This window comes from Battus philenor, unplaced genomic scaffold (genome assembly GCF_028537555.1).
Source record: "Battus philenor isolate CCGP_79_NKW_IND1 unplaced genomic scaffold, ilBatPhil1.0.hap1 SCAF_14, whole genome shotgun sequence".
NCBI classification, from domain to species: domain Eukaryota; kingdom Metazoa; phylum Arthropoda; class Insecta; order Lepidoptera; family Papilionidae; genus Battus; species Battus philenor.
Genome location: NW_027181676.1, coordinates 13,433,879 through 13,446,721, shown reverse-complemented (window position 1 = coordinate 13,446,721; position 12,843 = coordinate 13,433,879). Strand labels below are relative to the sequence as shown.

The 12,843-nt window shown below is 34.3% G+C and overlaps 1 protein-coding gene across 1 annotated transcript in view; it reads left to right on the top strand.

Annotated features, from left to right (window-relative positions):
- Tomosyn (syntaxin-binding protein tomosyn) overlaps window positions 1-12,843 on the top strand; it is a 312,667-nt gene that overhangs the window by 208,174 nt on the left and 91,650 nt on the right. The window contains exon 2 of the mRNA XM_068761392.1: window positions 457-554. Within this exon, the coding sequence (XP_068617493.1) occupies window positions 457-554 (98 nt within the window). The remainder of the gene's footprint in view (window positions 1-456; window positions 555-12,843) is intronic.

Below are 12,843 nucleotides of genomic sequence, written 5' to 3'. Positions count from 1 at the left end.
CTGTGATTATTTAGTTACATCGTCTTAAAAAAAACCTGTTTTTACCGAGTTAGCTTATAAGAGTATTCTGTATACAGATTAGTTTAAACCTAAAGTAATAAAGATACTCAATCTTTGAGGCCAAACGCAAGGATCCAAAATATCCATACATATATATCTATGGCAGATATATTATAATTGCCACGCTTTGCAGTCGGGTTGGCGATCGCAGCGTGTGGCATTATCTCTAGCGACTGGCAATCCCTTGAAATCTTGATTGTGAGCAGTGGCAATACTACACGATTATTGCACAAAGTGTAAATCATATATAAGGTGTATGGAATCGAACCTTCGATCTACGAATGCAATTCGCAGTACTTACCGCTAAGCTACCACTGCTCAGATATAGAGCATACTTAATGTTATGTTACCAAATTGTGAAGTAAGTCTAATGTTTTGTCTCTTTTTTGCCCACAGACTTTCCGGCATGGCTTCCCGTTTTCCCCGACGGCGCTGGCCTGGGATCCTGTTCAAAAGCTACTGGCCATTGGTGATAAGAGCGGCAACCTTCGAATGTATCCTTTTATACAACTATAATAAATCTATTGCGGTTTTTTGCGTACTTGAAATATTATAGCGACCTCCAGGAAGGAATATCCATACTTTTACAGTGATTCAAATTAAAAATATCTTTATTCGAGTAAGTATACGCACTTTTTTTTAACAGTTTTTTAACAGTTGCTCTTTTAAATGTAATTGAACAATGTGTGATATGTATATATATATACATATGTATATATATATAGCAACATTGTATGTTGGCGTCTCATAAGTCTTAATTTAAATTTTAACCAAAAATACATAAACATGAGAAATGTAACATAAATTGCAATACAGTAAAAAATTGTTGGACAATTAGGGCACGGTACATCTCAAGTGGCGTGGAAGCGTACTATCGGTACAGCGGATCTTTTTTTTAAACATTTCAATGCGCCGGCGCACCAGGTATGTGTGTATATATATATATATATCATAATAATAAATTTATTTGAATTATCTATAATTTCTTAACTTCTAAACTGTCAATGTGTCAATGACGTCCTGCTGCTGCCTACAGCTACTTAACCTAACTAGTGCGAGATCTGCCCTTGCTCCGTCTACTGGCTTACCCACTATGTAAGAAAAGGATCAATATTTAGCCACTTCCGCACATGCAGTGGTAGCCGTGCAACAAAGTGCACCGCCCGCCAAACACAGAGTGCCACTAAGTAAAGTGGCACTAATTGGTGTAACATAACTCCTGAAGATGCCCCGTGGAGTGGTGAAACACGTGTTGAGTGATTTAACGATGGTAGTTTTGTAATTCGCATTGTTTGCCGCAAGCGCATTTATCAGCGGGCTGGTGGGCGATGCACTTTGTTGCACGACTACCACTGCATGTCGCTAAATATTGGTCCTTTTCTTACTTAGGATGGACTTCCGCAAAATAACGCCTGATTCCATTAAATTCTTCCACTATGGTTACTATCACCGTTTAGTGATAGTACGTGTTAATATTTGGATCATATATCATGGTGATAAAATATACGTAAATTGACACAGTAGTAATAAATTTTAAATTCGTTATATTATATTTTTTACACCTACACCTTGTATATTCATCATCATATATTCATATGTCCCCAAGATTTGGCAGAGGGTATCCACAGTACGTCGCCATCCCGAGCGGTCTTCACCTTCGCCCTTTACTTCGCTCTACGTCATCCCAACTGCACTTCTGCAGTGATAGTATATTACATAAGTATAAAAGAAATGTATACATAAATAAAAATAAATGACTTAAAATTTACGAGAATTGTAGATAACAGCTGACCTATAGTCGGTGCGATAGCATATGCAACAATTTAGCGTGTACGATAGCTTGTTGCTATAGCAGACCACGTGGTTCGTTAATTGGTTTCAGATTTGGCAATTTGAGAGAAATTTATCAACAGTTGTAACAACCCTATTGATTCTAAAAGTTCGTTATTGCCAACCCTAGAAATTCGAGAAAATTCTTTCACAAACTTTGCATTACGAATCCATAAATTTTACTTCCATGTTACTATGTATATATATTCGAATTATTACGGTTTTTCAAGTCATATAAAATACAGTATTGAATACAGATATATTGATTTACAATCTCTCTGTAATATTATTAAATGAGCTGCCGAAATTTACCTATCTCGGTACATGATATTTAATTATTGTTTGTATAAAACTATCTTTTGTTTAATTTCTCTTTATCTATAGAATTATAAAACAATACATTGTTGCTGATGTTGTCAACATAGTGCTTAATTACTTGAATAGTTAAAATTCGCGTTCGGTTTTTGTTTTTGTAGATTTTTGGTTTTTGTTTTTTGGAATCCACTGTATGCAGTCTACAAAAAAAAAATTGAAAGAGTACAAAAAAAATTCCTTCGTATTCTGAACTACCGAATGCATTGCTCCCGGGATTCTTATAAAATGTTTTTAAACAGATACCGAATGTTATCATTGAAGGATTGACGTTCTCTAATGGACGCCGCTACAATTAAAAATATTGGTGGTGGCAATGTTAACTGTTCGGAACTGTTGTCCGAGGTAAACTTTCGAATTCCTGCAGCAAGAACGCGTTCTAGAACTCTCTTTTTTTATCAACGGCTAAGACAAATATCGGTAAACGTGCACCCTTATACAGGATGTGTGACCTCCGCAATTCATATATTAGTGATATTGATATAATCTCGTGCTCTCTCGTATCTTTTAAAAGATAATTTCGTTCGAAATTATTGAGTACACACAATACAATTTAAACGTCATTGGAACGTGACGGCTTGTTGTGACTCGTAATTATTGCGGTGTGATATGCAGAATGCGCTGGATCTTTGATCCCTGTTTACTAATGTTTTCATTTGTTTTGTCATTGTTTTACTATAAATAATTAAATGTTCTTAGTGTGATAGTTATAAGGTAACAATTGTAACTAATTTTATATTTCTAAGTTCGTACTTTCTTACTGCCTTTTGTTACTGTTTATCTCCAATAAAGTATGTTATATTGTCACTTCTCAAAAGCAATGAAAGAAAAACAACTGGCTGGTTTTTCACTGATGTAAAGTGGTATATTCTTCTTTCAGCCGATAGGCGACCATTTTCGTCATCTATGTATGTCGGAAGAAATAACATTAACGAAATTTTAAAGAATTGTGCGCTATGACAGCTTGGAAGTCATCATTAGTATAATTTCGGTGATCATATTTACTCTTAAAGGCTATGAAGCCGTATGTTGAAAAGTGAGTTGTATATTCACCTTTTTCAAGCTGTTTTATATGATTGTTATTATATAAACTATATTAGATATCAATCTATCTATCACGTCATATATATATATATATATATATATATATATATACATATATGTTTGTCTGTATGTCCTTTATAGAATCGTAAAGTATATTTGATCGTGCGATGATATCTAACAACGTCGTTGTGCATGAACCCAAGAAGGTTCCTAAGTTGGTATTACCAATTTTAGACAGATGGTGTCACTGTCGTCCCAATAAATTTCATATATTGCCGCGACAGTTCATGTTGATTTTAATTGAAACGAAAACATCGAACGAATGGCTTAATTTAGGTGAATTGTGTAATTCATGTCCCACTCGCATAATAAAAATAAAAATGAAAAAAAGTAAGTAAACTAGATATTTATTTTATTTTATTTCACTCGGGCGAAATCTCGGGCCACAGCTAGTATATACATTAAAATAAAATCTTTAACCCTTAGTAGCCTGATTTACGAAAGTGATTTTTTTTAAATATTACTGTGTTTGCTTGAGGGTCTAGATGGGAAAAATAGTTTTTTTTTTAAATTTCGTTGGAAAGAATATTATACAACAGTAAAATACGTACAGCCAACCTATAAAAAAAACAAATAGTAATGTGAACATTCGGTTTAAAAGATTGGTATCAAAATTGAAACTCTATGCTATTAAGGGTTAAGATCTACAGTATTATCTACATATATTATAATTATTTAAGTATTATCTGTATGAAATATAACCAAAGTAATTATCCATGATATTGTCAATAGAGAATTAATTCTAATCTAAATCGATCTGACGTCGAACGCGTGCTGTTCATCAATGGGGCGTCATTATATCGCGCTATTGTAGCCACACCGTCGTCTGTCCGAGGCCGCATTGTCCCGCCGGTGACCGACTTTGTTGACAACAAATGGGATTTAATCTTGATGAATTGCTTAACTGGTTCGGAAAATATTAAATTGCCAACCTGCCTCTCAAAACTAAGTACAGTAATACCCCGCTTTACGCGACCCCGTTATACGCGGTTTCACTATAACGCGAATTGCAAATTTCGCGCTCAAATGCCTCGAATTACGCAAAAGAGTGCGTATAAATATAATGTAGTCATCAACTTTTCTATGGGTTCGTATTTTACAAGAACGTAAAGAAAACGTTACCCAAAAGACAATAGATGTATTTTTCCGTATAAAATAAGAGTATGTATTGCATAAAGTGTTCCTAGAATTAAAGTGATTGATTAAAATGATTTGTATTTTTTTGTAATAATTTTTGACTATGTTTAATCATAAACCTCGTTATACTCGAATTTCAGTTAACGCGATTTTTTTTTGGAACGTATCCCTCGCGTAAAGCGGGGTATTACTGTATATATAAAATTATTTTACCACCGAAATTTAATATATTTATACGTATTTTATAACTGTGTGTCATTTCACAAGCGTGTAGCCCAACTAGTAAATGATTAACCAGAAAAATTTGTGATATGCTTCATCACCATTTGAGCCAATAGATGCTAAAAGGGAATAAGCATTCTCCAACGATCACCATGATCTTGGATATCGATGTTTCAAGCGTTACTTGGAAAATGTAAACGGTTCTTAATATAAGGTGAAGAGATACAACACACTCCACATTAAAAATAAAATTAGTCATATTATGGTGCTGTGGCGCTTGGGCGGCGACTTGAAATAAAATAATGTACCAACTAATGTATAATCGAGTAAAACTTACAAATTGTATTGTTAATATGTATCAATTTTAGTTGTATTTACCCATAAGAGAAAATTTTGTAAGAAAAATTGTAAAAAATTAAAAGACGCTGTCGTTCCTCGCAGCTGGGAGAAGAAAAATCCGTATCAAATAGCGGCAACCCACTCCCAACTGTCTGCGTTTAGTAAAAGCGAAAAAAATATTGTAAAAGAAACACTAACGATACAAATTAGAATTAATATTAAAAAAAATATTAATATCATTAAAAAGGTTTGTCATATGTCTTTTTATCAACTGTATCAGTATGTGAAGTAGTTAAAAGTTACTTGTATCTATCAACTATCACCAGCGCTAGAGGTTGCGAGGGTGACATTAGGAAAGGTTTCGTCGTGACCAAATCCTCATTTGAAAGAATAACAAAAATCTAGAAAAATCGTAGGATAACTTGAAATACAAAAGTTGTTCTTATATAAAGCGTGATTTCTCTGATCTTTTTATACGGACTAAGACCTGGACGCTGAGGATTGTAAGGTGCGAGACATATGCTCAGAATTCTACATAAAAGAGAGGTTATCGTACTATGCCAATACATATACTCAAGTTATTTGGATATGTAACGTGTAATGAGGACTTCTTGGAACGTTTGGTGATGAAAGGTTTAACCAACAAGATGGAGAAACCTCATTAAAACTGCAAGTAAAAACTCATGGCAACGGATAGAGCAGAGGAATTAGAACAAACCGGAGAGTAATCACGATCACTCTGACAGAAGTGCACAAATGAGAAAAAGAATGAGAAAAAAAGAAAAATCTTTGATTCATTCATCAGACTCTGTGTTTGGCACTAATCGGTGTAGCATGGCTCCTGAGGATGCCCCGTGGAGGGGTGATACACGTGTTGAATAATTTGGCGGTGGCAGTTGTGAGATTCGCATTGTTTGCCGCATACGCATTTATCACCAGGCTGGCGGGCGGTGCATTTGATTGCATGACTACCACTGCATGTGCGGAGGTGGCTAAATATTGGTCCTTCTCTTACTTAGGATGGACTTCCGCGAGGTAACGCCTGATTCCATTAAATATGTAATCTGAGTCGCAATAGTGAAATCCGTATAAAAAGTATATAGTGCACACGCAAATATTATTAAAACTAATGCAAAAATAATCCACTTCCTTCACGAGTTTATTATCGTTGTTTATGATTAAAGATGGCAGCGCTTTAGCTGTTCATCACGTTTTAACAATGATCCATTGGGACAGGAAGTGGGAAGGCAGGTTTGACAATATTCAAATTTTCTACGAAATCTCGTGAACTGTGCCTACTCGATGTCATTCAAATGTCTTTTGTCATTAACCTCGAGAATTTTCAGAGTAGATTTAAATATTAGCGTGGACCGGAAGGTAATGTATCTACGCATTTTACGTCACGTAATTGGAAGACGTTGTATACAAGATCGCAAAAGGTTGTTGATAATGTTGAATATATTGTTGATTAGAAATAAAAACTTGTTAAAAATGTAGTTGTGTGAATTTAACTAAGAGTTTACTTTCCGGTCCCCCTAATAAAACAATGATAACTTTATAAGTTTGATAAATATCTATCATTAACATAATTCAAAACGCATGTTAAAAATAAATTGACAGAAAAAAGCCTATAATTAAATAAACTAACTAAAAATGATAACTACCAATTCATTTTAAATTAATAAACAACACGTTAAAACAAAGACAGTAGAAGTGAATCTAAAATACAAAAGCCATCTATAGACAATATGAAAACACATGCTTATTGTTAAATAAACAAATATTTAAATGACAAGAATCCTTAGCAGCATGTCGCCTGATTATTTTGATTTTATTTAGGCTACATCTAACAAAGTATATATGTGTAAATCTGTGTTAAACTTTATTTATACGTGAGAAAAAAAAAACTAATAATATATCAATATTTAGCCACTATTATTTTGCCGCTTTGGGAGTTCTGAAGGTCTTATATCGCTTAGATGGCTATTCTAAGGTGTGGTCATGCAAAGATCCATCTTAGAGCACCACAGGTTAGGCTGTCAAAAGATACACGTTTAACATTGTATCTCTGAGCGCTGAAATTCAATTTTTAAAGTTGCTATTGCCTGAAATGCCTCCAAGTCGATCAAGATTAAATAACGGAAGAAACGCCAGCAACGTTTTAGATGATTTACTGAATACAAATAGAGCATAAATAAATATAAATAAGTTCAAAAACCTTCATTACAATCCCAGCCTGTCATTTAGTCGAAGTTATAAAGTTTTAAATATGAAGTGGGTCGGCTTAATGCGTTTTTGAACGATTTAAGATTATCCTCACAAAACATCAAGACGGAGACGCAGAAACGAAAGTAGAATTAATATTATCAAGGGTTATTAAGCAAACGAAGCGCACCAACTAATCTCTCGTCTCGGAAGACGTTAAAGTTCTCAAACTGCAGATTAATTGTCCCCCATTACTAATTGACGCTCCCTTCCAACATCCCGTCTCAGAGTCGCATAATGAATTCTCAGCTCTGACCGGAACTTCGTCCCTTTTCTTCGATCCAATGATAAACAGGCTGTTATACTTTTCCTCGTCAATTTACAACTTTTCAAATTATTTTCGACTTCAATTTATCAATTGAAAACTTTGTTCGAGGTTTATTCTTTTTTCATCTTTTATTTCCGTTGTTTTTCAATCAAAATAGAATTAATAATTAAATGATTACTTAATTTTGAAATAATTCAATTTATAACTTATATGATTAAGTTATAAAATAAGAAAAAAGTTTATTAACATAACCATAATTTACACAAACTTTCTAACCTAATATAGCCTTAATTTAAAACTATTCTTTTGGTTTTTTTTTTCAAGAATATCACGTTCTACTTTCGCAGCCTGTTTTGTATCTACTGCACTCGTATGGTGTAAATTTTTTAATCTATACTGAATTTGTAGACAATATAAAATAACGCAGAAAGATCAGAGTCACATCAAATCAAAAAAAATTGAAGAGAAAAGTGATCGCACGCAAGAGGAAACATCTTACTTACGACTTTAGATACTTAATTTGGAAATGTTTCCTGTGACGCGCAATCTTCTTGCAGTGTGCTTGAAAGTACTAAATTAAATTGAAATTCTGTCATGAATAAAGTGTATTATTAAGATGGTTTCTAAAGGCTCTATAAGAGCCGTGTTAGATAAAAGGTTGAACGGGAGGCCTCAAATAACGGGTCCAAAAATTAAGCGTGTCTATTACCAGTGCCGACATTTAACATGCTGGTATATTTTAAACTTTCCTTATTTGTTTTTCATACAAAATGTATCTAATTCCTAAGAATGTCCTCGTCTTTTCACCCCTTAAAAGCCTGCAAGGCATTTGTCTCCTTCTTCCCAATGGGGATATATCATAATTAAGAAAAGGACCAATATTTAGCCACTTCCGCACATGCACTGGTAGTCATGCAACAAAGTGCACCGCCCGCCGGCCCGCTGATAAATGCGTATGCGGCAAACAATGCGAATTACACAACCGCCACCGTTAAACCACTCAACACGTGTTTACCCCTCCACGGAGTATCCTCAGGAGTTATGTTACACCGATTAGTGCCAAACAGAGTGAGCTCAGTATTGTCTATTGTCTCATGTGAAGTTTTTGCTGTTAGCTTTGCGGCTTTTACAGCTTCATCAGAACGGAGGGGTCCGTGAACTGTATAAAATTACAGGATTCGAGTTTCCGAACCGATTAGTGCCAAACACAGAGTGAATTTGAATTTTATCAGCGGGCGGTGCACTTTGTTGCACGACTACCACTGCATGTGCGGAAGTGGCTAAATATTGGTCCTTTTTTTACTCAGGATGGACTTCCGCAAGGTAACGCCTGATTCCATTAAATATGTATCATAATCGCCATGCTCAGCAGGCGGGTTGGCTATCACAGTAAGGTATTGTGGTACGCAGAGGACGCTGCTACCCATCATCTGAAAAATCGTTTTCAGCAGTGGTAATTCTATATAATTATATAAGATTCCATTCACAGAATTGAACCTTTAACATACGACCGCAAGTCTCAGTTATTTTCCTGTTTAATTTTAATATTAAAAATAAGACATTTTAAAATGGCTGAAATGTTTCAATATTAAAATATTCATAGATTATTACGCCTTCTGTTGAGAATATGTCTCCGCCATAACTTTTCTATAGATGCTTTTAGCTCCAAGGCTTTTACAGCTTCGTCGGACAAGAGTTCATGGAGCAGAAAAGTCGGTGAACGATGCTATCACCGTTTAAAGTTTAAACTCCTATGACCAATCACCGTGTATAATTTTTCAACAAGTCCTTTTTCTTAACTTAGGATTGTCACTGAATTTCCGAAAATCTTCGCAAAATTTATTGGGACATGATCACTTTCGTTTCAACCCATGGGCGTTAACTGCAAGGCATACGCCTCTTCCAAAGATCGCCACGGTGACGCAGAAGACGCTGCTACCCATCATCTGGAAACTAGTTTATGTACTACTACTACTAACTAGTGGAAATCCTATATAAATAATGCACAGTGTGAAATATATTAGACTTTATTTCGGGAAATAAAGTTGCGACCTACGTTCAAGTTTCAGTACTCTATCTCTTTCTCAAGTCTTTCTTTAGTATCTTTATTTTTAACAAATAACGGTGATGATATTTTAATCTGTCAATTAGGAAAGATCACAAATCCATTTCGTATAAAGTCAACAAGTTTGTGATCGCTTATCTTTGTTTATAAGGTTTGTTTTTGTTTGTTTCTCGGGTCGAAAACAGTAAATTAATTAGGTTCCCGTTTAGAAGCGAACATTTTCAACTGATTTAGATTCAGACCCTTTTAACTTGGTCTACGCTAATGGAATTAATGCGTTCTGGTAAATTTATTTATATATCTGATGTTACATAGGCGAAAATGGACGGAAAAATATTTTTTAATTTTGGAATGTTAAATAAACATTAACATTTTTCATTTTTCATGAGATAATTTCGCAAGTGTTTTATTTTTGTGGTGCTCTTCTTCTAGTACCACGGAACGTCAAACGTAGCGTAAAGCTCTCGAGGTAGAGACGATCTTATTAAGTATTTAATGGAATCAGGCGTTACATTGCGGAAGTCCATCCTAAATAAGAATGGACCAATATCTAGCCACTTCCGCACATGCAGTGGTTGTCGTGCATGAAAGTGCACCGCCCGCCAGCCCGCTCGTAAATGCGCATGCGACAGACAATGCCAACTACACAACCGCCACCGTAAATTCACTCAACACGTGTTTCACCCCTCCACGGGGCATCTTCAGGAGTTGTTACACCGATTAGTGCTAAACACCGAGTCATGAAAAATTTGTCTTACGACGATCTTAATAAGACAAATTTTTCAGCAAAAGGATCAAAGTCTTAAATCAAAGTAGCTTTATTATAAGACCATCTATAATCGGCAGCTTAAAATTATGTATACATTAGTTCATAAAGCGCCATCTACTGAGAAAAAGTAACAAAAATATTTGTCATTTTATATGCGAGTCTTGCTATTACCTATATTGATTTTAGGCTTGCTGTTATAACTTACACTTTTCTTATCTGGTTTTTATTATTAGATTATATAATTTCTACGAACATTATTGTCGTTTCTGCCCTTTAAAAGCCTACTGCAAGGTATAAGCCTCTCCCAAAGATACCTATGAGGGAATATACAGTAATAGTCGCGCTTGACAGGCGAATTGTCGATCACAGTATGGTATTATAGTAAGTAAAACTACTTTCTAACCTCTAGAAATAAGGTTTTAAGTAGTGGAAATCCTGCATAATTATGCAGTGTGAATATATATATATATATATATACATATATATATATTAAGTGTAATGTGTCTGTCTGTACTCGACAGATTCAAATACCATATATACAATCGCCTTGAAAATTTGTTATAATTTTTTTTTGGAATATTTTGTTATCAATGTTTAAAGTATGAAACTGACTTTCTGTTTAGATTTTTAATTAGATGTATAAAACAGCAACGTGAGAACGATTACGCCTAGTTATAAGAAATAATCCTGAGAATAGAACTCGCGGCTTATGATCGCAAGTCAGTCCTTTACCGCTGAGCTACCGCTGCTCAGACGAGTCACATAAATAAGTGGAAAATAATTTCAACTGAAGTGTCTCGAAATTCGATGTACACTTTAAAAGTGACAACGGAATATTATTAAATAAGTATTTATATCAATATTCCAGGCTTCCGAGGACAAAATTGGTTCATAACTTTGTCGTTTATTGCCAACTGATATCACGGATTTAGATTCGTTGGCATCTTGCCATCGAGACTGGAGCTCGGTGTAATAACAGGTACTTGGCATTCACTGGCATGAGCAATATGTATGGCATTTATTTTCCCTTAAATTCTAAAAGAAAATGTATCGAAACGTAAAGAGAAAGTAAAAAAACCTAACAAATCCTTCATAGGTGTACGTATATATATAAGAAAGTTCAAAGAGATATTTTAGTTTTAGATATAAAATTTAAAGTATATTATTAAATAAATTTTATAACATCATTCACGAGTAAGAAAAGGACCAATATTTAGCCACTTCCGCACATATTGGTCCTTTTCTTACTTAGGATGAACTTCCGCAAGGTAACGATCTCTTCATTTTAGATACGTTTTCTCTCTCTGATTTTTGTTGCCACTATCACTAAAGTTGGAGACTTTTTCGTATATTGAAGTAGTTTGTTAGCTTGTTTATGTTTACTTCAAAAATTCGAGAAAGTTTTACGGTATCCATTTTTTTTAATTAACAGTCGCCTACACATCTTTCCCAAAATGGCTGATACTTTATACTACCTTATTTACAGTTCTTTTTATATATTAATTACCTTTTACTATATCAAATCACTTAATTCTAGTTCTTATTAAATCTAATTGATGGCATTTAGCATGATGGTATAGTTCTTTTTTTATATCCAATTAATTTAGTTTTTAATGGTAACTTATAATTACTTATAATATTACTTATGGTTTCCTATCTAAATAGTTATTAGACCTATGATTATTTAACCGTCAACTCATTTTTTTTCTTTCTCCGTTTCTATTACTCTTTCTGAAGCAAGTGGGATCCAAGTCAGTTCAATGTTTTTATTTATTATTGTATTTATAAAATGTAATATAGTGTATTTATTAAAAAATACATATGCTGTATGTATGTTTGTATATATATTCAGTACATGTTAACTATCAGTTATTTATACTTGTGTATCTATACTATGGTTGTCAGAAAGAATTGCCTCGTGTGACAAGATCGAACCTTGTACTTATATATTATTCAAATTTAAGGTCCTAATTTTAGGTCCTTCATAGATTTAGTATTAAAAACCATTCCTTATTACTTCTAGCGCATTAACGGTCAACAACATTAATTTTAATGACCGGACGTGGCGTACGAAAACGGGGTTAAATGGAAGTCGTTAAGAATCACTGGCAAGCCGCCAACGACTTCCGGTTAAGGGATCTGAAGCTTTTAAATAACGATTAAGATATATCCGCTTTCATTCAAGTAATAAATGTGGAACGGTCAAGATTAAGATATATCAAAATGTGTTAAATTTTAAAGTAATTGTTTTAAAATTATCGTCACACAAATTCACACTTTGATACACACACACGCGTCTGCTACATTACACTTTACCTGGGTCAAAAGCCACACAGGCGTCGTCGGTAAAGAGGCAGCCGACTTGGCAGCTAAGAGCGCTGACTCAATGCACTCTACACCGGCTTATGTTTA